Source organism: Opisthocomus hoazin, chromosome 2 (genome assembly GCF_030867145.1).
Source record: "Opisthocomus hoazin isolate bOpiHoa1 chromosome 2, bOpiHoa1.hap1, whole genome shotgun sequence".
NCBI lineage: Eukaryota > Metazoa > Chordata > Aves > Opisthocomiformes > Opisthocomidae > Opisthocomus > Opisthocomus hoazin.
In genome coordinates this window covers 126546624-126574087 of record NC_134415.1, presented here as the reverse complement: position 1 = coordinate 126574087, position 27464 = coordinate 126546624, and the positions used below count along the sequence as shown (strand labels likewise).

Here is a 27464-nt window from a genome sequence, read left to right as displayed (position 1 = left end):
GCGTTGGTATAGACACACTTGAGCTGGGCTGCCAATCTCATCCCTGACCCTGGTACACCAAGTCTGGGCTCATCCCTAGTGAAGGTCCTGTGCAGCCTGCTGTAGGTGACCCTGCTTTGGCAGGGGGGTTGGAGTAGATGACCCACAGAGGTCCCTTCCAACCCCTAACATTCTGTGATTCTGTGATTCTGTGGTCCAAACGGAATGCCATGAAATGAAGGGGGCTGTTTCAACTCAAAGTTCACCAGGAGACCAATCCTAGACATAGTTAGCTTCAGCGAAACTCAGTTCCCAGACACAATCTATCTATTCATCCAACCACAATAAGTCCACAGATACTCACCTCACAGTCACGACCTGTTAAGCAGTACATCCAGTAAAGGTAGTTAAACTGAACAGTAAGTTTGCAAACAGCTAGGGACCAGCCCTCTTGTTCATTGGTTTTAACTGGTAAATGCAAGTAAGAGAACAAACCTAATATAAGAAAATCACATCACAAACCTCTCTCCTGTTCACAGCCAGCAATCAATATACGCTTATGAAAATCCACTTGAGAGTTTTAATTATGTTAAATGAGAAATGAAGAAAGAGGAACTCCTCAAGAGGATTGTTCTTACACTCCCTATGTTGAAAAGAAAGGAAAATAAGTGAGCCCAAGGTACATACGATTAAGCAATACCTGTGGTAAAACTGATTATGCTGTAGGTCACATCTCTCTCATGCTGTGCGAATCAGGCCTGCTGACAAACACTGTGAAATGCCCTCCTGAATACTCCTCTGGAGCTCCACAGTAAAAGGAGAAGCATAAGAAGACAAAGGAAAATTTTGACTAGGAAAAACTTGAAAAAGTTTCAGGCCACATGAACAATATATATTCATCTTACTCCTGTTATCTGATGTGCAAACATGAAAATTCTCTCTTTTCCCTTGCCCTTAATGAAACAGACTTGTCTTACATTCATTCCCAGTAGAACAGCCAATTCTCACAGTTTTTGCCGTTCTTTAGGATATCACCATCTTGCACAAGAAATTACCACTCTGTGCAGGAGATTCACAAGCACTGCAATGCAATAGGCACATCCATGCAGGCACCCGGGGCAGGTGATGCTCTTTCAATCAGAATGGAATAAAAAATGTTTATAATTAAAAACACTTTTCTCAGTTATGTTCTCTCTTAAAAAATAAATTTAAAGAAAAGCCCAACTTCCAAAATAATGGCAGAACATACATGCACAAATAAGGAATTTAAGACACAAAATTTTTGCTACATGCACAAGTAATTGGGAGTGCATTGTAGCAATCCACTTTATAAGTCTGAATTTGGTCTTACAACTTACAGATGAAATCCTGGTTCTGTAGTGACCCTAGCAAAGCTTCCATTAATTTCAATAGCTGTAGGATCTCATCCTATGGACATCTTTCCTAACTTAAGGTTGCATCTAGTAGAGATTCTCATCAGCCTCTTGTCAAAGGAAAGCAGAAAAATAGATTCTCAAAATGGGACAGAGATTCTAAACCAGCCTGTTCTCTTTATGCTCCCACACACCGATCAGAAATCCAACTTAGACTGTATTAATAAAGGTATTCTGGAATGAAAACAGGCCAGTATGGGTCTGAAGAGGAGATCTCGGGCTGCTGCTAAGCTGACTGAGTTCTTTCATAAAGTCATTACAGCACTGCCTCTTGGACCAGGACTCACCTCATCCAACGTTGGGTGTTTTAGGGTAAATTAATCACCTTTGTAATCAACGGGAAAAGAAAGGCACCGCTGTAGGCTGCTCACACCGACTGCAGGTGTGGTGAGAGAACGTGTCACCTCTGGATCTGCCCTTCTCCCTGGAGGCACAGGAGTGCAGGCAACTGACAGAAATGGGTGTCTGGTGCCAGCCGAGTACTTCAGCCTTTAGCCACACAGACATGTTGTTAATGCACTCTGGGAAATGATAAACGACGGGATGCACCCAGCACGAGACACTGATCCGGTTTTTGTAAGGAAGGCCACTAATTAATTAATTCCTATAATGCATTCACTACAAAAATGAGTAAAAAAATTTTCCATGAAAAATCCAAATCTGGCAACTTGTATGATGAATTTGTGTAAGAAGTGTATTCATGAATGCCTACAAAGAAAGTATTAAAATTAATTAATTAAAATTAATCAATATTAAAATACATGGTATTAGGTGTACAAAGATGTGCTCTCCTTGACATGTGACTGGAGAGTGCACAGTTACTTAAATTAACTCTATTAGAAAGAGTTTTCTATTAGAAAGAGTTCATTATTTTTCTGTCTACAATAACCAGAGAACAATACAGAGCGGTATTCAAAAATGTATTCTTGCTTCCTTAACACAAGAAGTGTGCAGATAGACATTTCACATTCAACTTGTGGCATTTACGCCACTGAGTCTAATTCTGTGGTTAGCTTTTTATTCTTTGGAAAAGCCTTTCTAATTTGATAATTGCAAGCCGTGGAACCCCAGATAAAAATCACATCATGAAATTCAGGGAACAAGTGAGTCACACATTGAGTTAAAAAGGAAATGTTTCCCTGAGACAAACAGTGATCAGTGTGCATTACATACAATCCACACGTGTTTTCATAAAGACAGCGTGCATTTCTCTTTAAGTTCAAAAGAATTGATAAGAAAGACATCTCTCTCAACTTCACAGGCTGAATTTGGCTGCCTGCTGCCTCCTGAACAGCCCAGGCTGCTCAACCAGAAAAAGAACAGGACTTCAATACTCAAAACTCCTACCTGGGTTCTGCTACTAATTTGCCAACTGAGCATGACCGAGTGCAAACGACGGCTGAATTAATCATGTTTTAAGGCTCCTTTCACAAGTGTCGCAAAGCTTTTGCGGTCATTTGCACTGACACTAAACGAGCGCGAAGTTTGCGTGCGGCGATGCCATCCCGCTCGCTAACCGTGTGTGCCCAGCTCGCCCTGGCTGCGGGAGGAAAAAGCAAAGTCAAGACCGCACAGCATGCCCAAGTGTGAAGAGTAAGGAGACCCTAAAAACCACTCTCTGAACTGAAAGGCTTTGAACAAAAGTGTTAGGATATTTCTTGATATTGGGACTTCATTCGCAACACTGAGAGCAGAATTTGGCCCAGCATGCATATTTCATTAGTCAAATGTTACTGACTGTGTGATGCTTGCTTATTTAACTATGCAAAATCTTCTATGCTGCTATTCATTATTCTTTCTTAATTTCTTTAAATATGAGCAAATTTATCTTCACAGTAGCCTAGTGAGCATCATCCTCATTATATAAATGAGAAATAGAATCATAAAAAGATTATTTTCCCAAAGGCAGTTTGTTTATTTGGCAAATGTTTCTCTTTTTTTCCCTACTTGCTCATTTCTCTTTTTAGTGTTTGAGAAGAAAAGGAAAATGTGCAGATTCCAGGATTTAATAAAATGATTTATCATTTGGAATTAATTTGAACCTTCAGCTAATTTGGAACAATCTATATCGTTAGTCCCTTACACTATGCCTACTGATAAATATACCACAAGATTATGAAGCGTTTACATAAACCCAAGGAAACGTATGCCATCATTCACTCCAAACAATCACCACTGTCCAAAGCCACTATAGGAGTTCTCTTCCTAAACATCCCCATTGCTTCTCCAGAAAGGAAATCTCAAAAAATACATGTTTGAATTGCATAAAACATTCACAGTAATACTTCAACCAATTACATTTACTTTTGCATCAGAAGTAGAACTGCAACTTTTAGGTGAAACTTTGCAGATATATCATTTAAAAGCAGAAAATTCAAAAATTTAATTTTTTAAACAAAATTTGCCAGATTTTGTTAGTTTGGTTAAGATTGGATGAATACTTTGAGACTTTCAAGGCTGACAAAGTGAACCTTTCTGACTTGTGAAAAACTACGCAAGCATAAGCTGGCAGCTTTTAGTATCTGAAAAGTGGATGTTCTGTCCTAGGGAAACCAGAGTTTCTTAACAGCAACTTTCCAATGAATTTTATCTTAAATAATCTCAGTCATTTCATGGCAAAACAAACAACAAGGTGATTTTGGGGAGCCTCGTCAAGTCATCACAGCTTACCTTTAACAGAAGAAACAGGTCCTACGCATCCTGGTCTCTTGCCCTGCCGATTGTTCCCCCAAAATCCATGACTGCTTTAGACCCTCCATGCATTTATAAAAAATGAGGTATCATTACAACAGTTTTGATGGATTTGGGGTTTTTTTTAATCCTGAGGCGAGGGGAAGGAGAGCAAAGAACATCTACTGTATATGGATCCATTACCATAGACTTTACTGATAGTTTATCCTGTTTCCTAATGAAAGCAACAAAACCCCCACCATGTCTCTATTAAAAAGCAATCAGATTTGGTATCCTGGTGACACTTTAAAGAGCACATTATGTGGGAAAGCAAAATAAACATTTACCCTGGCAAATGAAAGTGAATTCGGGTTTTGACATAGTTGGCAGGAAGGTAGAATTATATTCCTGTCAACTATGCAGAAAAGCTAATACAATATTTAAATATTTGCTTAAGTAATATAGAATTTAAAACAACACATTAGAAAAAGCATTTTTTGTGAAATATTTTTAATTTTTTTAGTATAGGACATGCCATGAAAGTAATGCATTCAGCTGAAATTTCAGACTGCTACAGCCTTTGTTAGACATTCCCTTCACTTGTAAAGTGGCGAAGAGTCTTCATCTTCTACTGACAGGTCTTTGTTTGTATTTCCAAGACAAAGGCAGTTCTTGTACCAATGGTTTAAACTGATAATGAATACATTCAGCTTTCCTAAAAAACAACCCTTGAGAATCTGAATCTTACAAATGTTGATACAGTGAGCTAATGTTAACTCTATCTCAGCTAAATCCTACAGCACTCTTCTACTGTTCGATATGATATGTGTGCAATTATTTTAAAACTCCTTTAGTTTGCAACAAGATATAACTCAGGGAAGACAGATGTTTCTGTCGCTCAGAAGGTATGGGAATGCTGTATGTCAATGACCTCTGAAATGCTCAGTTATACTTCATAATGTAGCACTAATTCCTAAACTGAGCTGGATAGTGGACACTACTTTTAGTTCCAAAAAGAAGTATTTTGATGCACTGTCTAAATACGCAGATATTGGACTTTCCTTTTTGGGTGTAAATCTACATTCATATTAGTCGCGCATACCCATAAAAATCAAATTTACCAGTATATCAGAATCATAAATCATTATGAAGTTTGAGGTACAATATTCTGAGTTACTAAAAGTATTTTAAAACATTTATTATAAGAAAAAGCTTTGCTTGATTCTATCTCATTTGGGGAGATGTGCATAATTAGAAAATATTTTGAAACATTTCTAAATTGTTATTATACCATAATAATTCAAAGTGATACTGCCAGTGTTCATTGCAATTGTACACTATAGAAATGTGTCATTTTAAAATCACCTGAAAATAATTCATTTAAATGTAACCTGATTTGTAAATTTAATTGTGAACTATTAAGCTAAGTGCTTGGATTTTCAGTTCTTCTAAATCAGCACAGCTCCTCTGAGTCCCATCATAATAGAGAAGCCATTGTTTGTTTCAAATCAGCAATTAAAAGCGATATAAAGAGTATTCAGACTGTAAGACATAAACCAAAAGGGCTAGTCTGGGGAACTTGACTTTCAGTCTTCTTAATTTGCAGTGCCCGATACAGAAAGTGTTACGCTGCATTAATAATAGCTTTTGAACATGGTATTCATTCATCCAGCCTGTTCTATAAATAAATTGAACAAGAGACTATTCCCTGCACACATTCTTAAATTCTTGCAATGAAAACAATACCTTCCAAAGATGTTAGCACCGTTCAATTCAACACGCCAAATTTTCAGTCACTTACGAAAGGAAAACAGATAACATCTCTAAATATAGAAAGAATTCTTTTTTTATTATTCTACTTTCATTCTACAGTTGGTCAAATGATTTTAAAGGTAGAAAGCTTTGAACTCAAGACCTTTGTAAGAGATATCCCAGAATCCTACTACCAGGATAATATCCTGAAAAGGAAGCCATGGCTCCAGCTCCTGTTCAAAATCAGTTATAAAGATACTGAATGTATGCCATAGTTCAAGTTGATATTCTGATATTCCGACAGCGATAGCTGGGCACTGACAGCTGTGTAAATTTAACATGAAAACACTTTAAATTTGGAAATGTCAAACCTGTTCACTTTTCTAAGGATTTCTCTCATTCTATTTACATTTTCCTGGAGGTTCAGACTGACGGAAATGGAAGGGTTAGGGACTTTTTGGGAGGTGGAGGGGTGGCAAGGTGAATCAAAGATCTATGAAAGAAAGAAAAAAAGTAAAAAGTCACATAGCCCTACTCACAGAACAATGAAAAAATGTCTTCAGCCCAAAATATTATTCTTAACAATTTAACATAACTGGGTTGCAAAGAACTATACCTTTTATAACAAGATTTCAAAGCATAGCTTTGAAGGTTGGTCTATTTAGTATTCAAGGTGCTTATAGTGTAGCAATACGAACAACCACACTTTAGCATCAATTACTTAACTGCGCTGTTAGAAGTTGTGGTAGATTCTCACGCCATCTTCTACCCTGTTGGAGAAAATTTCCTCTTGACTGGTGGCTGATTGGCTTCCTTAGCGTTTCTTTTTTTTCTGACATTTTTAGAATCAGATTTAGCATTTCTCAAAGATGTCAATGTGTCTTCAGCATTTTTGCCTCTTTCTTTTAAGTACAATTCAGGGTAAAAAAGTTAGCAGGCACAGCAGTCACCTCACTAATACATTTCTTTAAATACTGGAACTAGAAATTGGGTCTCCAGCCTGGGGTACATGAAGAGTTAACTTCCATTTTAGGAAGGGTGTGATTAGTAGCTGGAAACCTGCCTGAGTTTAGTACATCTGAGGATGCTATTACAGTTTTCAGATATAAAATAATTAGCTGATGATATGAGCTGACAGCTAATACATCTACAATAAACATGAAAAAAATATTTCCAAGCGGATGTAAAGTATGTGTTCCGTTTCTAAGCTGTTTGATATGGTTTGTGTAAGGAGCTAGGACTCGATACCAGATGCTGTATGTTCTACAAGCTTTTTCTGCAGATGTCTGCAGCCTGAGAAAATCAACAGTGCTTTGAATAACACTCCTAGTAAAAGCATCTTCTTGTCAGAGTCACTGTATGATATAGGATATGAATCCCACACAAGTGGATGAACTGATCTTAAATAATACCATCTGACAATGGTAGAAAAAACTCTCAGTAGGTCTGAAAAAGTCCTGGAAATGGCTGTTAGCCTTGGGAAATAAAATCCAGCCCTCTGACAGAGACTACCCGTCCTTCTTTTGTTTGATCAAACGGAAAACCAAATTTAATGATTGCTTCCGAAGTTCCAGCAGCAAAGTTTCAACAGCACTTAACACTGCTACCAAGGAGTCCAAATCTTTGCCCCTTACATGTGCCACCCAAAAGAAGAGTCTGAAAAAAACACTTATTTGAGCATAAAATATGTGCATCCTAATGTATGTTTTCTATTAGCATTTTACATTGCTTTCTTGCCATTGCTTTTAAAGAAATCGCTTTTAGAACACCAAAAGTACAGTGTATATGGTGCAGATACCAATCTGCCAAAGAAATTCTAAAAGCCTGCCACTACCTGCATACAAAAGTGAAAAGAGCTACATCTTAAGTCATAAATCCACACATTCAACTGAGAAGAATATTCTTTTTGCTCAGAAATAAGCCTGTGGCCCCTCAGTTGATAGAGATCTTCCTGAAGTCACATAAATCAATTTCTAAAATTTAATCTCTGTGCAAACTCCGTATTTTTCTAGTGATAGTAGTACGGTCTTCTCTTCCCTGAAAATACAGGTCTAGTCGTGGACGTACTTTGTCAAGCCAAAGCAGCAGCGATGCCTAATTTCTGCCATGTTAAAGTTAGCTGAATGTGAACCCCACATTATTAAAAGGGTCAAACGCTGATCTCACGAGTATCTGTAGGATTAAACGCTGCATGTTCCCTCTGCAAGGACTTTATGTATGGTAGCTATCTGAAAATGAGAACTGTTACTGCTATTCCTGAGTATCCAAATTAAAATAATCTTGTTTGCTTCATTTAATGGAAGTGTATAACTGTCTAGGTATCCTCAAAATTAATCAAAGATGGTAAAGCAAAATGGAAGAAGAGAGAGGAGATAAAACTTCAAGCTTGAGGGGAAAAACATACAAATGGAAACGAGCTACCTTGTGTAGAGTTAAAAAACCATGCCAGTTAATTACCCACGCTGTTCAGTTAGGAATGTTGTGGGTCCGTTTCCTAGTGGATTGGGTAAGGATGCATCTCCTATCTTGCAACACGCAGAGCTTAATTATATTACTTCACCATCTCAACAGACACTGAAGATGCTAAAATCTTATGGCTTCTGATTCCACAGCCACGACGTGTGAAGCTATCACTGAGTGCGAGTTTGCACAGCAGCCAGACCATATTCTTACGGAAGAATACAGTGAGCAACATCATAGATAACATAAACCACAACGACTGAGACAAAATGAAAGGCAGAAAACCCTGTTCCGTGTATACATAAACCGCCTATTCCAGGAAATACCAGCAGTTACAGATTACAGAAAGTGCAGAAGCTGGAAAGTCCAATTATACGCTACCTAGATTTTTAAACAGTTTTTAGAAATTTGAGATGGTTTATCATCTATGTGTGTTATAAAAGCTCTTCTATTTCTACACCACCTGCCATTTTAATATCTGAAATAGGAAAAACAGTTTGGGACCTTTCCTGAGATCTCTAGTTCAACCCTGTGCTCCAAAGAGGTCAAGTTAGATCAAGTGGCTCAGGACCTCGACCAGGTTTGGAATGTCTCCAAAGCTGGAGACTTCTTCAGACTCTCTGGCCAACCAGTTTTAATCTTTGATTAGAAATTTTTTTTTTCCCCTGTTACATATCAGTCCAAATGCTGTCCTTTACCTTATGCCCTATCACCATGCACGTTCAAGCAGGGTCTGGCTCCATCTCCTCCCTATCCTGCCATTAGTCAGTTGTAGACAGCAATTACATTTCCCTTTAGCCTCCACCATTGCAGGCTGAACAAGCTCTAGTCTCCCAGGCTTTTGTCATATGTCAGGTGCTCCAGCCCCCTAAACTTCTTGATGACCCTTTGTCGGATGTGGTTCAGTTTGTCAAAGTGCTTCTTGTTCTTGGGAGCATGAAATGGGACACAGATTCCAGACGCTGTCTCACAAGTGCCACGTAACGGGGAAGCATTATTTCCCTTGACCTGCTGGCTAACCTCTTGCTAACACAGCCCAGTATGTGGCTGGCCCACAAGCCGTACGGTTGCATGGGGTTATTGCATCTCACATTTTCTTTTGTTGAACTTCGTAAGGTTCTCATCAGCTCACTTCTGCAGTCTATCAACAAGGCCTGCTTTCCAGAGATCTGACTGCTCTGGTATCATGACTCAGTATTTATTTGTCATGCTATGAATTACTGCTTTGATTTAGTTCACAAGATTCAACAGCTAATCATGTCTGAGTTTAAGAGAAAGAAACACTTGAAGAAAATGCAGTACAAGGGGAGGCAACTACCCCTGTTAAGAGATGTCCTGCACTCACTTTAATTCCTTGTGTTTCCATGTAGGAGAGCTGATAAAACTAAAATCACATTAAGGTGCATGCTTTGTATTCTTCATTGTACTTGTGTTCTTATTCTTAATCTCAGTACTAAAAATCTGCCACAGGATCCTATTTTAGGGGTAGTCTCAGTGTCAGGTTGCAAGTGTAGTCCTATCAGAATGAGCTCTGAAACAAAAAATGCTGGTATTTCTAATATACCCCTTAATTCAATAGGAAGCAATGTGTTTACTATGAGATTATCTTAATGACCTTCACTGTAGGCAACAGATCATTTGGCTTTCCTAATGACACCTGAACTCTAGTGTGAGCATAGGTGGGAAGTCTTGGCCCCTGGTGGCTTTGCAAATGGGAACGAAAAATGACAACACTTGTACTCAGCACCTGGGTAGTACGTAATCAAATCTTGTGACATGCTGGCTTTTAGACTGGAATGTACTCAAAGGAAGATGACGATTCATCGACAGTGACTACTGAGTGAATCAAGTGATTCTTGATTTTTTCCTTAAGTGCCCATGACAAAGGCTCACAAAATCCTATCTGAATTCAATCAAATACCATGGGCAACATAGACCAGAAGCTAGCAAAAATGACATCTTTACTTCTGAGGAGAAAAATTGCACTAGTCTTGGCTAATCCTGTGGTCAGAAGGAAAAAAGAAAAAGAAAACCCCAAAAGCAAGAACAAAAGGAGAAAGGCAAAGATCAAATGTACATAAGGAGGGACAGAAATCTCCATTTAGCCCAGGCTCCAACAGTAGCTAGCCACGAAGGCTTAGGGAATAGTATAACTACAAGACAAGCTTATAATAATTCTTTTCCTGAATAGTCGTACAGCACCCTGTGATCTGTGGTTCAAACACTTCCTTAAACAAATGGAATATCTTTGTATTTAATAGCCTTCAATAGATTTTATTTTTCCCCCCACTAAGTTGAGCAATTCAATAGATCTGAGCTCATTTTGGCTGCATTTAGCTGGAGCACAGCCTGAAAATTACTTTCAGTGCTCCCCTGTATTGTCTGTATGCTACAGACTGTGGATGGAGAGGCTGTGATGACACATAGCTTGCTCACTCTGCTATCAGAGGGTAAACGCCAATTTAAAAGAAAGGGATTCTTAGTAATTTTGTAGAAGGTATTTGCAGGGCTAAGCCACAAGCCCAAATAAAACTAGGTTTTGGTTCCCAGCTGGAGTCTAATACTGAGAAAATCATTGTTATTCCCTTAGTGAACATGTGGAGTAAGGACAGGAAAAAAAGGGGCTTCTCTGCTATACCTGTCATGTTGAGAGGTAGCAGATAAATGAACCTTTCGATAAACTATGCTGGCACTGCCTTAGGTTGAGAGGCGTGCATCAGCCTTCTACGGATGAAGCAGGAAAAAATCCGTTCCTTAATATTGCTTTGTGAATGTTCTCACCCACCTGTTAAACCCAGGACCTTGCCTGTTCAATTGCAGAACCCTCTCTGCCACAGTAGTTGAAATAGAAGAATCCCGTCAAACCCTCTCCTATTTCACGCCACGGGGAACCCTCGTCTTTTGTCCTCCCTTGTTAGAAGATCTTCTTTGCTTCCACAGAAAGCTTTTTGTGACGTGAATCCTTAAATGAAGGAAGGGAGGAATTCAGGAGCGCACACTGCAGCTCGGTCGAACAGGGGCTGATGATCCACAGCACTCCTGCACCATGGAGCTTTGTGGGTGGTTGTGAAGCTTTCTGCCAAAACCACGGGGTCTCTGGGCTGTGGTTTCGGTCCTGCTCTTCACAGCAGTGTCAGAAAACCTCTTCCTTGCGACAGGTGAGAAGCGGGAATGTCATAGAATAATACCGTGTTTGCAATTTTTACACTGTTTTCATTCGTGTCACAAAGATTTTTCTTTTGAGTTTTGTGAATCCTGTACAAAAGTCCTGAAAATGGTTTTATGCAAACGACTAATTCTTTCAGAAAAGCCTGAGATGTTAAAACTGTTCTCAGTATAGGCTTGGTGAACATCTTATCCTAAGAAATGAACTGTTGCCATTGTTTCTTCATTCGGAAAGCACTTAAATATTAGGCTAATGAAGCTTAAAAGATTTGTAATTTGCTACATAAAGGTTCAAAGACCTTAAGAATGCAACTTTTTTCCCACCTAAAGCATCGGAATTACTTACTGCCTTGTACAAAAGCTTTGCATTATCACACCTCTACACAGCCTCAGAAATACAAATCATTATCAGCACCGGTTTGCTTAATTACTTTCAAGCATGACAGCAATTTCAAAAACCTACTACCAATGAGACCTTTCTCAGACTTCAGCCTCATTCCTTGTTCCCAGTCCTCGACAGTTTACATAAGTAGTAACTGTGTTGTGAGGGCCAAGATGTGGTGACTAGCATGTCTAAGCAACAAACACGTTAAATACAGGATCACAAATAAACACAGGACTAAAATACGCTGAGCAGGAGAATGTTTCTTTAGTCTTCCATTTGGCTCCTAGTCAAACGCTCCGTGGAAATACTGTTTTTATGTGTGTGTGTGTCTACATTTAATTATAGATGTAAATAATATATATATAAAGTTTCCTTCCAAAAGTTAAGTTAAAACACTGTCATTTGGGTGTCAAAAATGCAAAATACAACAGCCCAGATTCTTCCTCTTCCTCAGAGAAAGCAAACAGTAGTAAAAAAATACTCAAAGAGCTAAAAGACAGAAAAGCAAACAACACCTCATCCTCCCAGCAAAACCACCTAAATTTGCAGCATGAGCAACGCTCACTAAAATGTTCTAAAATCAACAATATATTACCAGGACTGAAGACCCAAACAAACAGCACACTTTATGTAACCATGGCAATCAACCCCAATGTGAGAAAACCTTAATAATCTCAGATTTGTAGCAGTGTAAAAAAGTCTACTGATATTACTGGCTAGAACAAGAAATCTTTTCCCCTCGATAGCTTTTTCCCATTCTGATGAGAATGACACCATATTTACAGATGTATAGATAACAATGAAAAACTGTTTCTGTTTATTTTTGGTTTACTTTTAACCAATTCAACCATTGCCCAGGAGAAACAGTGTTATCCCAGTATCCCAAACATTCCCAAGCAATGTGTAATCAGAGAAACCATTAATACCAGCAGGCTTATTTTTATACTGAATAATGGTTAGAAAGACGTTGATGCCCAGACAGCTAATTCACAGCTGAGACGCTACTCCTTGGGTGCTCTTTGCACTCACCTGGAAACACTGGGCTGATGCAGTGAAATTAATTCCCTCTACATTTGCATTCCTAACTTCCACAAGGTACATTCTGCAATATGGAAAAAAGCATTGCCTGAGAATAAAGCTTTTTTTTCTTGATTGATGTTCCATCTACGTTCTTTTTGATCTTTGCATCTATGTATATCAAAAGGAGTAGACAGTATATAGGGAGCTGGTGTTGACCTTCTAGTCTACTAAAAATCATCATTATGCTCTTCTCACATCATCAAGGTCCCACTGCACACACAGAACTTCAGTCTCCGAAAGGATCCACCCCGGAGGCTCCAGAAGTACTTTTCCTAACATCTGATGAATTACACTCAAATGTGACTTTAATGTTTTTCAGGGGAAAAAAAAAAAAAAAACAAAGAAAAAGCATTTTTCTCTCTGATCTAAGAAATGAACTTCCCCCTGGATTGTTTCTCTCTCATTTCGGAGTACAAAGCTGGCCTAAGTTACTGGGATGTTCAAACTTTTAGGCAGGTAGAGCTATGTAATACTCAGCCCAACTTCTGGTAGCGAGGTGCTGAGCTCTCAAAGCCGCTTAAGGGGGTGGGAAAAGGAGATCCTGGGGTTTTTTCATCACTGTCCCAGGTATCTAGTGTCCTTGGGCAGGAACTTCCCCACTGCTCTCTGAGTACATAGTCTTATAAGTTCCTTTTCAAATTCAAGACAGCCTCCTCTCATTTGGCCCGAACACACAGGTGAGGATGATGCTGGTTTACACTTAGAGCTGCAACTATTTAGTCCATACAAGAATGTATCATAAGACATAAGGTTTTTAATGGTACGGCTTGTCCTTCTGTGTCCCATCACTGGGATCCCTTTGCCCATTTTTGACAATGTTGAGTAAAGAATAAAGAACTTTATTTTCTACCCATTATTTCCAAAACCTAAGGACTTAAAATTTAAGGCTATAAATTCAATTGCTGGTGTAAATGGTGTAATATCAGAAAGCTGCAGTTCTATACATGGACCAGCAGAAGATAAAAGGATGACAGACCCGTGAGAGTATTTTTAAAGATTGCACAAAAATGCAAGAGGGATTACACTCCTATTCTCAAGCGAACCTGAGCAGCCATATATATTCCATTCCTTTCCCAGATCCCCGGAACTCAAACCTTCTCCACTTCCACTATTTTTGTGTTAGTCTTTCAGCCTCCACTCCCTACACTTGGCCATGATAGAGGCTGAACGGTCACTGACAACACAGAGAAATTCCCTGCAAGATAAAGACACCCAGATGAGTCTACAGAGCTGCATAGCTCACTGTAAAGAAGACACCAACATTTGATGCACTGAATAGCTCTCTGCACTCCACTATTCATACCGCCTGGGTCTCCAGCAATTACAGTGGGAGATGAGACACTTAGCTCACATGCAAAAACCCAAACCAAATTTAAACATCTTAATCTGTAGCCGAATCTCACCCCAAGATGCAATCTTTCACAGGGTGTAGCTGCTAAAATCTAAGGAGGGTTAGTGCTTACAAACTGTGATTCTAAAAATTAATGAATTATTAGATTTAGGCACAATATTGTGAGATAACAGAAGTCATCATGCAACTAAATGCAAAGATTCTGTCCCAAAACCGAGCTTCTATTGACACAAATCTGAAATTACTAAGAAAGTTAAAATTAATTCTTTCTGAAGAAACATAAAAATAATATTATTATAAAAATTCTGCAGCAAAAAGGATGTGCTCTTAGAAACAATGCTCTCCTGCTTAGTAACATAAAACTCTTTAGTTTGTCTTTTGGCATGCAGTTTCTATTAAGTATGTGTTGTCTGTACTACAGCACTAAGCTTTCCATATGGGCTTTAAATCAAATTCCAGTTTGCTATTGATACACCCTGCATGAACAGATACTCACTAAAGAGTAATGACCCCACACAGCACGCAGTTACACTAGCATAATTTTTGCCAGTGAAATGAGCACAGTAGTACTAAAAGGCTCCGAGCTCTTTCTAAATAATTTCCTGCTTCTTTTCATTGTACATCTTTTCCAAATTAGTGCAATGAATTTGAGTACTTCAACACCATCTTTCGGATCCTCCCTGAACAGAAGAGCTCATAGGTTTTTTTTCTGACTTATCTCGAATTATCTAAAAAAAATATAAAATTATCTCAGTTTTAGCTGTCTCAACTAAAAGATGCCAGGTCCATGCCCTAGCTGAAAGGGCAGTCAGCGTGGAGCAACCTGTGGCCACGCTCCTCCTCTCCAAGCCTCCCAGAGAGAGCAGTCCCATCCAAACCGTGCCATGGCGAGAGCTCCTGGCCCAGGCTGGGTCCCAGGAATTGTCCGGGACAACGCTGCCCGGCTCAGGTCTGAGCCTCACCACTCAGAAGCTGATGATCATGTTCCAGCTGGAAGGAATCTTCTTGGTCACGGCGTAATTTACTACTATATGCCAAGTCTATCTTATTTCTGTGATTGAAGCAGAGTGGACTTCCAGAAAACGATTCTTTGTATCCCAAGGTGCATCTAGGTGTGTTTAGGTGTGTTTGATAGACACAAATTAACTGGATCTGGACACAGACAAAATTAAATGGGAATAATTTAACCTCATGTGAACAAAGGGTATATTCCAAACACACCCACACTTCACTGCCATCTGCTGTATTTTGCACAGGGCCCACTGCATTTCTGTGAGCTCTGTACACTAACGAACAGTACAGGAAAAATCATAGCCACGCTGGACTTCCTAGAGGAATAATACGTGTCCGTAGTTTTTAAATACCCAATGTAATCCACAGGACAATACCAAAGAACCATGAGCTTCTGCCAATCCCCTTCTGTAGGGACGGAATTTAGTTCTAACATTTTGCTGGCATCTGGCCTGTTTTCAAGGTAGTGTATTCTTCTAGGGAAGTTATTTTCCCTCCACCGTTTATTTAAACCTGCAATGTACTATGAAAGCATTATGGTAGCTACTGCAACTGAATTATTGCCATAAAATGCCTGAGTGTTTGAAATATATCCCTAAACTAGCAGTCAGTGACAGATCAATGGTGTTTCTCTCAATCCAGGGGAACAGACGTGAAACAGAGCATTCGCAGCATGATGCTCTACGCATTCCTTCAGTTCAGATTTCTGATGGGAAGTCTTTGTCCTGGTGGGGGAGGTGGAACTATAAAACAAATTATAAAAAATGGATATTTACAGTATGAGACAGAAGTCAGCTCTGCACTGATGCTGACTGAAGTTTTATAATAGCTATAACTGATTTTAATAACAAGAGATGGAGAATTTGATAGTGGCTCTCATATGAAAATTTAGTAGAACTGGAGTTACCATTCACCAAATCAGAGCCAAACCTGCAGCCGGTTTTACTACGGACAGGTCACCTGAGAGGTTCAGAGTAGCAACACAGGGACACTAACACCGCAACCTGCATCACTACCCAGACTGCAAAATAAGGAAGAATGCCAAAATTTTAAATGAGCACGCACCTTCTCCCCACACCGATTCAGCCATATCCCACAGGAATCCCAACGCTCGCCTCTACATGACTTTTAAGAGACAGAGGAAAGCAAAACTGCAATCCACTTGCAAGGTTCATTATTTCCTGTGGATTCTGTCACACAACAGGCAATAGAAGGGAAACTGAACTCCCGAGCACCACCAGCTCTAGTTATTCCAGAGCCTAACCTGTACAATAAAAAAGGGATGTTGGGTAGATCACCATCAGATTTCATTCTCAAGAGACTGACATCTGTTACAAAGACAGCTTCTCTGATCCGGATAGCTCTCCTTCACATGCACAGTTCAATTACCTCCATGAACTAGAACAGTGTATTCCATCCACCACTGTTCTTAGTCTGAGCAGCAGAGTTGCACTGGTGTTTTACTGCGATCTCAAGAGGGCAAAATACTAACTGTTATGAAGTGAGACAGAGGTGCTATTCCAGTTTTTATTGTGCTTTGATTCTACCAATACAGTTGGCTGGTTTGCCACTATTCACTGCTATTACTGAAGTCTTTATAAGAAGATACGATCACACTGTATTGATAACATAATCACATATTACGACAAGGTAATGTGAATCTTGTTCTTAATTTTGTCCAGTATTTTAACAGTATTCCACTTTCCTTCGCACATTGCTATTTTTACTGTTTTAGATACATCAATAAGTTCTATATACAATCCTAGAATAATGCCCTTCTTTTTAATATGACAGCATTAGTTGGTGTTTTTCAGTCAAAAGTCTAGAATTATTTGTCGTCCTTTATTAATGTTTGAAGGTGGCTTGGAGCTTTGCTTACTGCTCCATGGTAGGAATACAGAATAGACCTCACAGAACAGCAAGCAATCTCATGAAGCCTTAGCTCTAATTCTATAAAATGTTTTAAAAGAAATGAGTATAAACAATATTTGCTTTATGTATCATAACTGAAACCATACTGCTAAACAATCGTATCCTGTTTAGTCCATAATGACATCAAAAATATATGTTTATCATCTGCTCTGGACAACTTCGCATGATTTTGGCCCAAGGCAAAGTGAAACTGAAATCATTTACAGTTGCCCAAACCAAGATAACCATGCATTTCTGAGATAATTGATACCTAAAGGGAACGCTGCCTTTAGATCACAGCTCACGATTTCAGTGTAGCAATTCCTTAAAAAACGCTGTTAGAATTTTTAAAGTGTCTGTTGGATTTCTTCCAAAATTTAGCATGGATTAAACAATCTATGGCGCAAAGAAAATGTGATACATGAGATCAGCCCATCCACTAACAACTCTTCCTTCATGAATTGATCACATTTCCTACTACCTTTGATTCCTTTCCACCCACCTCAAAGTGACAACAAAATCCCAAACAAAACAAAGGCAAAAATATGCTAAACATTTTGAAGAGCGTCTCAAGCAATCTTTCATGTTTTGTCACTAATTTAACACTTAGTAAGAAAGAAGATACATAGTACTGACTTCATACCTGCATATAATTCATGGACCTGTTCTAAAATAAGTAGATCTTGATTTTTGACCTTTTTTTTTTTAACATGGAAACTGATCAAGAGTTTACAAAATGTAATAAAGTAGAGCAATACAGAGAAGAATTGCTTTATATATATACACACACACACATACCAGTTCATGAATTACAGTCTAGTGAGAAAAAACAAAGCATGTAGTCATATGAAAGATAAATATTTGATTACAAGAACACATTCCTTGACAGACAAACATAGAGTCAGATTTGTCCTTGCCTAGGACAGGGAACTTCATACTTCTAGCAACTTGTATAGTTTTATAGACTGAAAAAAATTTATACTGGAATGTCAGAAGAGAACGTAAAGTCAAGCACATAACCCACTCATTCAGAACAGTGCTGTTGTGTATTTTGCATAAATAAATAAGAAAGCAAACAAAAGAAAATAAACCATCAGTTTCCAAAACGCAAACAGTGGTTGGGAACAACTGTTCTATGACACTAATTCTCACCTGGGGAGAAATGGGACTTGTTCCCAGCCAAATTCTTAGAGAGAAGGGATACTTGATTAGATTTTTAGTAATTGCAATGGGGAGAAGGAAGGGGAAACAGGACTGGGAAAATCCCAGTGTTGAAAAGGGGCTCCATTAAGAAGAAAAAACGAGACTTAAAACTACGGCAGGATAAAAATTGGGTTATTTCTTAGAATTCTCCATGAAATAATGAAAGTGAAATGAGGTCACAATAGTCAAATATTAAATACACCCATATTACTGAATGCATCAGCTGCCTCAGCATAGAAAAGAAAACCAAATCAAAGTAACCAGCTTCTACCACTGAAAGAGTATAAAAGTATAAAAAGCACTCTAAAAATAGCAAGTTTTCAACAGCCACATGTACTACACTGCTGACTAAAAAGGACAGAAACTGGCCCAAACACTACAGTGGAATTGCGAGCGTGCTGCTGGCACCATTTTGCCCCTGGCATCCAGTTGCGCAGACAAGACATGAGGAGGAATTGAGCACAGACAGGGGTCATGGACAGTTCTCCATATTTGCTATGGACATGCTACCAAAAAGACAGGGTAGCCTTGTCCACCTACAGAAAATTTAACCACAGGGACCCAAGTCAGGCCATGTCACCTGCCTTTAGGGCCAGAGAACTGGCCCTGGCCTCGTTTATCAATTAGTACAGACACAGCTTTTGGATCTCGTAAGTACTTCAGAGTAAATGACATTCAAGAAGATGCTCTGCTGATAGAGAGGACATAGGCTTGATAAGACCTATAAGGTGTACTTGCTATGATCATAGAATCACAGAACCATAGAATCATTAAGGTTGGAAATGACCTCTAAGATCAAGTCCAACCGTAGTACCTTGTGCCAGCATAGATAAACCTCAGTGAAACTTCGTAAAACTGGTGTCAAATCCAACTGGTATCAAAACCAACTGGTATCAAAACCATCATTCCCCATCATTCCAGACTTCCAAGCCAATACAGCTTTTTGAGAGTGATACGTTACTGCATTCTGTAACATAGACCTCATTTTTCATATCTACATAGATCAGAAAATAGGACTCGAAAGCAGCATGGAGAGAAAAGCATATACTGAAGCATGTTTGCACAGAGTATTTTAGTTTTATCTGCAAGCTGTGATATATGAAAAGGGTCCTCAAAAGCTGTTGAAACAATTTTGTTACGCGAGGAATAATGAAAAAGAAAAAATTATTGTGAAAAATGCGTGTGAAATGTTTATGAATAAAATCTGTTTTCTACTGGAAAGAAACACAAATACGTGGCAGACAGAAAGATGCATAAGTACACTTTCATAACCTTCCTTCTCAGCATGCATGCTTAGATATCAGGAAATAATTGAGGGAATACGAAAAATAAGGAAATAGGATTCCTTCAGACCATCTGGGCAAAAGGAAAAAAAAAATGTAACAAACGACATATGCAGCACGGAAAAGGCGTCAGACTAGCATGATGTATGAAATATTTCACAGTTTTCTCTGCTGGAGCTGGGTATCAGTAAAAGAAAAGAATTACCTCCATCCTCTCTTGCTTGACATCATCAATCTCATCATCTTCAAACATGGCTAAGAGCTCTCCAGTCTGGTCAATGGAGTTGAGAAAGTCTTGAGCAAGCTTCTGCCGTTTGTTGGTGTTGTTACTGTTGAATTTGTCTTCACAAAGGTAAGCAAAGAAAAACAAACTTAAGTAAGTCATTTGGCTTCTCCAAACATCAACCGATGTCCCTAGGAGGGACACGTTTTAGAATCACATGCACTATGCAGAAAAGGCCTGTTCTTACTGTCCTCCTCCTACAAGTTGTGCTACCTGACCAAGGTGATGCCACCGCTGTGCTGCAGTTGCACTGTAGTAAAAAATCACCTTTAGTGTTTTCTAGTATAACACAGTGGTTTTCAGCAATCTAGAGAAACCTGTTCTACTGCTCATATATCATTATTTCTCACTGAAGTTTCCACAGCTGTCAGAGCTGTAAAAGAAACCTCTCTCCTCTGGTTGTACAACAACCCTCACTTGTACAATTGAATATAGAGGGGAAATTCTCTTTCCTCAAAGCACGCAGAACGTCCCCCCCGTTCCCCACAGCCTAAAGCAAACCATCGCACCAACACTAATACGCAGCTCCACAGGTGATGGACCACTGCTCTTCAGTGAAACCTGAAGAACCCTGGCGAGCTGAGCCCTGTTGTCCTAAACAGAATAGCAGCTATAAAGACATTAGCTTCGCAAAGCAAAATTAATGGCTTCAATTACCAAAGCACACCAGAAAACGCAGTCTTTAATTCCCAGATGAACTGTGTTTAGGAAGCACGTCATGAGCATCTAAATAGCTTGTGAAAATTGTTTATTTGCTTTAAATAGTGACACAGACTTCATTATTAAAAAACTGAGAGCTATCAGGTAGGAAGCTGTAATGCCAGATTGCTTGCACGAAACAGTAGAGTTTCACATGTGGTGAAAATAAAATGCCACAGGCAAATTAAATCTCAAATGAGTTGACAAAAACTTTCTCCACAGATTGACTAAGTCAAAGCAAGAAGTACAATGTTTACCTAACATCAGTGTGGATGCTCAGAGGAACCAAACACAAGGAATTCATTGTAAGGGAAAAAAACTGTAAAAGGCTCTGAGAAAGGAAATAAGTTAAATACAAGAAGTTGTGTAGGGACATTGCTGGACTTTTATAAAAGTATGGCAAGATTTAGATTTGCTATGATAAGTTTTAATTTTTTACAAAGGAAATGCTAATTCTTCTTTTAATATAAATCATCAAAACTCTGTACCAGCAAATTATATGGCATAAATGAATGTATTTTTGACTCAAAGAGCTTTTCCTTTAAATGCATTGGTTATAAAATGGTGACTTGCTCATGGAATGGGGAAACAAAAGTGTTTCCCATCCCTTCAGTTACAGATTCAAAGTATAAAATGTTAAACCACACTGAAAACAAGCCCAGGTCATACATTAGTATGCAACGACTTCAGGTTATGGGATTTTTTTGTAAAACATGTCAAACCCCTTTGATAATAATATAACAAATGTCCACCCAATTGCACGCGGTAGCCACCGCATTTCCATTGCACCTGCTGAAACCAGTTAGCCCTTCCTGCTTTGACAGAGCCCTGACATCAGGCAGTCTTACTTCTCTTTGGGATGGCAGATGCAAATACACGCTTTAGAAGTATTTCAAATGTAAAAACAGAGATTTTAAATGAACTTACTATGATGTCAATATTTTTGTGTCTGTAGCTATTAGGCAAGACATTAATACTTTGACTGAGCTCTTCAGTGCATTTATAAGATACCAAGCCCCCCTCCCCCCCAATTAAGTAATTTTTTGTCTACCTTCAAGGAGGTCATCTTCTTCTATTCCTTTGACAATTTTAGATTTGTAGTCTCGAAAAAACATGTATTTAAGTAGCCTTCTAAGCTTTTTCTAAGAGAAAAAAATACATTGATATTAACTAAATTATTTTTCATTTAGACTAACTTTGTAACACACAAACATACAAATGTGTAATACATCACTCAATAAATCTAATTTTTTAAACGTTCCTAACTTTTGATTCTGCAGAAAATCCATACATAGAAAGTACATCAAGGTCAGCAGCAATTCCACGTTAAATATTATTTATTTGAGATCCTTGGCACTTTGCTTGCCAGCTGGGAGACAGAAATGGGTTTGACTTTTGGAAAGTAGAAATTCAGAAATCAGGCTTCTTTAGGGCACTCCAAAATATTTGTTAGTTTGGAAATTCAAACCTACAAATGCATATTTCCTTGAACTTTGACATCCATATTCCACTGTTTTCAGTATAGCCTTATGGATCACATCATATAAAGAAACTGCAATTGGCTTTCATGTTTTGCTGTTTTTAAATTTTGATATGGTTCTGGCCATTAGGTTTCACCTATCAAATGAGAAAAGAAAAACAAGTGGCAGAAAAAAGGGGGAGGGAAAGGGGGGAACTAAGGAAGAAAAGGAGATAAAGCAAGAATAAATGATGCTGATAAAAACAGTTGACAATAATTTTTTCATACTTTTGAACATTAAGAAAGAAAATTAATTTAATCTTTGCATGGAAAACTGTTTTTTTAAAATTATTGACCTGCTCTACTGCTTATTCAGAGAAAGCAAGACCATCCCTAAATTTGCAGATTTTAGTGAGATAAAGTACAGGAAAAATATTATAAAGGAAAATCAAGACAGGATTTACTGACAGCCTAGATGACAAAAAAGTAATTGTCACATTGTCAAGTGTCACATCTACACCCTGCGTAACTAGGAGGAAATTAGAATGATCAAATTTTTAACAAAAGGGCTATAAAGGATAAGGATCAATATTTATACGTGTATTAAGAAATTGTTTTGAGCTCTAGGGTACATTACCAACCCTAAAGCTAGTGAAAAATTCTATTCATAATTGAAGCTACTGGAAAAAATGAGAATTAATTACAATTATTGTACTGTGCACAATACAATACAATTGCAGAGCAGCCATACTTTTAAATAAAGCTATTCATGATGATGGACTCCTTTCACATACGCTAAGCATGCACTTTAAAACACAATAAGAAGCTTACTGTGTAAAATAAGAAATTTCTGTCTTACTAACATACCTTATCTTTGCGCATTAAGAACAGGAGATCTTCAGCAGAGATGACTCGAGCTCCTCTCAGCTGAGAAACTTCAGCTGCTTGCTGCAACTAAAATAAATGAATACATTAGGATGGCTGTTTCTGTGTTAAAAAATTTATTGACTAGGGTTTGTTTTAAATAAGTTCTGATAGTTTTTTGCATGGTAGTGCACAGCAAAATACAAGCTATGCATGAAAACAGAAGCTGGGACTCTCCAAGGTGTCACTCAGCTCTTGTTAGCCAAGAACTGAATAACAATCTCACGAACAGACTGAAAGGCTTTTGAAAAAGCTCAAGCAAAAGCTTTTTGGTCTATATTTAAATTTCTTGCTTTTAAAAAAGTGCTACAATGTTTTTTTTTTTTTTTTTTTCCTTGCAACACACTAGCCCAGCAAATGAACATACAATTCTCTCAGGCAATGTAAAAATGCCAGATTCTTGCCATAGCACTTTATCTGCAACTGCGGAAGGGTGGCTGATCCCTCTCACAATTTTTTAGAATAACAAATATTAATTTTAAACAGCTTACCTATATGTTTTTTGAAGGAAACTCTACCCCTGCTTGACTTATCATTAGTACAAACCAGTCCCACATGCATAACTTTTTTAAGCATACCCTTATTTCATTTGGGAGAAAGAAAATGAATTGATAGGAAACACCAACTCTATCAATAAAGTCATTGGGAAAACCTTACTGACCAGACCAGGCCATTCAGACACGAAAGAGATCAAGATGGGACTGAGCAACGAATGCCACAAAAGTTGATAAGAGGTGGCCAAAGGAGTGTGAAGCAAAGAACGGTCCTCACCTCCATCGTGACAGTGCCTTGAAAGGCCCCAAGCTCCTTAAATTGTGCTGTAAAGAGCAGGAATCTCTTTGTAAGGGACTAAGCACGTCAGCCTTGGATTCACCTTCAGCAGGTGCAGGAAATCGGGCTAGTTTAGACCAGAAACCAAACTTGTGCAAGCTGATGCTTATCAAATTACGGGACTAAGGAGGTGCAACCCCAATGCGCAAGAGAAGTCTCCGGGATTTGCTCCTTTCACCTCGCAAGACTTTGGTTCTGGTGTAAGACGATGCTGTAGAGTAGGTGGGACAGAAAGGATGCTTCACAGCATGGAATGCGTCTTACCCTCCAAATCCAAAAACATTGTCCAAAAGGCAAGATTTTAACATAGTTTGTTTGCTGTTATCCTCATTAACCACCTGATGCATGAACTGACGGTGAGCACCGTACAAAAGTTATCAAAAGGAGAGACACCTTAAAAACCTCTTGATATCAAAACTCATACACACCTGTAACACAATCAATAAACAGCAATTCAATTTCTTTTCAATATCTCTATATTCTTATTTCAGAAATGCACCAATGTACCTGAAAATAATTTAAAGAAATCCTATCCTTCATACTCACACTAGCAATGGTTTCACTCAGTATCACTGCCTGAATAAGTATATTATTAATCCGAGCTCCCATGCTGCTATGACTTGAAATAGGCCTATTCAGAAGTTAAAAAGATCAACAAAAACAGTAGCTGTTTCTAATATCCAAAGGAGGGGGGGGGGGCGGGGGAGGAGATTTTCATTTTGGCAAGTGTTCAGTAGGCAAAAGATTCAGTCCATAAATCATAATACCGAACTGCATTAATTTTTTTCCACACTAATCACACGCACACAAAACATTAACTGTATCTGGTACACACAACACAAAACATACCGCATGAAGAGCTTCAGCTTTTCCCCCTGAAACCCTCTCTTTGCCCTTGCAGTCACAGAGACCAGGGAGATTTCAGGAATTCAGAAGTCACGGTAACATAATCTTACTTGAAAAACGTAAGAATGTGAAAAATGATAGTTCTATTTTTTCGCATAAGCAAAACTGTTTCTTATTCTGATTAGCGTGAGGGCACGCAAGCTACTTATATTTCTAACATAAAATATAAAGAGCTGGATGAAAATAAATTTACCAAGAACGAGCCAATATTCATCCCTGGTGTAAATCTATTGCAGTTAATGGATTTATGCCAAGGTTGACTTTGGTCCCACTAAGCTTCGAAGTGTTACAAAATCTGACCTTAGCACGGTGATAACGCAATGCAGCTTTTCCAAATACCATACAAAACAATGGCAGAAATATCCGACATGCGAGCATGCTCCAGTCCCCTAACACATACAGAACCACAACCGTAATCTTTCAAGTTCCTTCCAACCTAAACCATTCTACGATCCTGTAAGACATTAGTTTTCTTACCATAAAATTCAGATACGTTAATTTCTGCGCTTAGCTGAAATACCTTATTTTTCCAAATCATAAACATGTGACAATGTCATTTACAGCCAAGATCGTGTCCAGCTGCTTACAGGAACCTCCCGAGAAAGTAAGGGAGAGCAGGGAGAGGAAGCAAAATTCACGTCCCATTTGCATCCAAGTAAATCCTGAGTAACGTTGTTTACTTTAATAGAGTTATTCTGGGCTAAACACGAGATCAAAATCTGGAATAATATTCTCAGTTTCTACCAAAACAATGAAAACTTTATTCTCGTATTGCCTCGACTTTTGCATCTATTTTATTTTAAGGAATGAACACACAGCATTTAATTTCTTTGGCTTAAAGGAAGCAAAATACGAAAATAATTACTTCCTGTGGAGTTATAAAATATGGATTATTTATCCAAACAGACCATAATGACTTCTACATTGGTACACATATTTACCTGGGAAACCAGGATATGCTCAGGTAAATATGTATCCAAGCAATTAAAAAAAAATTATGCACCACACAGCCTAGGTTGAGGGGGAAGATGTATTTATAATTTATAATTGACCCATTCAAACCACATCACGAGTGCTTTGCTATAATTAGTATTATAACAAACTTTCTTATTTGACTGTCCCAGAGTTGCCATTAACATGCAATGAGCCCCGGTTCCTTAATTTCCGGAGCTGAAGGCCTTGCTCAGTCGTCACCGTGGCCACGTTACGTGATGAAGGGGGATTTCAGGAAGCCATATCAAAGGAACGATCCATCTCCGAGCGTCTGAGCATTTATCATCCCAGAAAAGCCATTTTCAGCTATGCAACCTTGAAGTCAGGAGGTCTTTCACCTTTCGCTGCAGTGGAAGTACTGGGGGTTTTACTTCATGAGCAGCGGGTCTATTCCCCGTGCCTCCAGATGATAGGCATGATATAAATGCTGCAATAATTTTTCATATATACAGTTACTACACGGCAACAGTGGAGATATGCAAGAATTTCCCACCATCTCCCTTCTCCAGGTCTCAGCGATATTCAGTGCCAGTCACAGAGTTTGGGGCAGCAGCAGTTCCAAAACACTCACTGTCTTTTTCCATTTTTTTTTGATGATTAAAATTATTTAGTGCACATCACAAAATATTTTGTTTGGGATTATCCTGAAGAACAGCAAACAATCCAAATTATTTGGCTTTTTCAAGAAAAAAACAGGCTAAATTTCCTAACACCAGCAAACAATATTTGAGACCGTGGAGTCTATTTTTTACTACAGTCAAATTATGAACCCCTAAAAGAGAAGTTTAAATAACGGAAGTGTTGAAATGACTTTAACTATAGGAGCGCAAATAGCTCTGCTAATAATTAGGAGTTTATGAAAAAACAGTGTATTTTACAATTTTTCACATTACAAAGAAGGCAGTATATACAGTAACCATATTTTAAAGTCTAAGAAGAAATGGCTGGGGAATAATATTTTAAAATGTAATCACTGGTTTAATGACTTTACGAAGTTAACTTTCTTGGCAGGATCAACTGAAGTATGTTAACAGTCACCTTATGGCTATTTTCTTTTTGCAACTTCTGCAAATTATAGATTTGTTGAAAGGAGTATTCACTCTCCTATGACAGAAGCACAGTTCCTTCAATGGTACTGTCTGCCTTTTTTTTTTTTCATAATTATTTTTTTCTTCCACTAGCTCCAAAGTCAACAATCACCAATACTTCTTCTACTAAACTGTCCTGACGGACAAACAGGCAGAAAGCTGAAAACAAACACACTATGTTGTGACATAATCCTTCCAGTTAAACTGCAGGATGGAGTCGAAGTGGTAATGTTTGCATGCCTTGAAGACGCGGGAGCCAAGAATAATGCTTCAGGAGCTATGATTTTTGTTTTCATTATAGAAGAAAATTAGATCATAGTTCACCTGGCTGAATTTTCTTTGGATGCAGGAAGGTTGTTTTGTTATTAAATGTGCATTAAAATGTCCTATTTTTTAATCTTTTCTAGATCAAAAGTATGCAATTATAAAAATACCAAAGAATATTCTAATTTTAGATATGGTGCCATAAAAATATTCTGAACAGAGCATGCTAATACTTTTTTGAAGGTAATTAAACAGAAGAGATAAATACAGATTTTCCGTTAAATCTTTCTCTATAATATCTCACATGCTACAAACGCTGACACCTGAGCTTCTA

At 38.3% G+C, this 27464-nt stretch overlaps 1 protein-coding gene across 6 annotated transcripts in view; it reads right to left on the bottom strand.

Moving 5' to 3' along the window:
• Positions 1-27464, bottom strand: part of SUPT3H (SPT3 homolog, SAGA and STAGA complex component) — a 286392-nt gene that overhangs the window by 73177 nt on the left and 185751 nt on the right. For all 6 annotated transcript variants that reach the window (XM_075414982.1, XM_075414988.1, XM_075414984.1 and 3 more), the window contains 3 exons: positions 22992-23078; positions 21717-21807; positions 19889-20025 (listed from right to left, as the gene is read on the bottom strand). In XM_075414982.1, coding sequence (XP_075271097.1) covers positions 19889-20025; positions 21717-21807; positions 22992-23078 — 315 coding nt within the window. The remainder of the gene's footprint in view (positions 1-19888; positions 20026-21716; positions 21808-22991; positions 23079-27464) is intronic.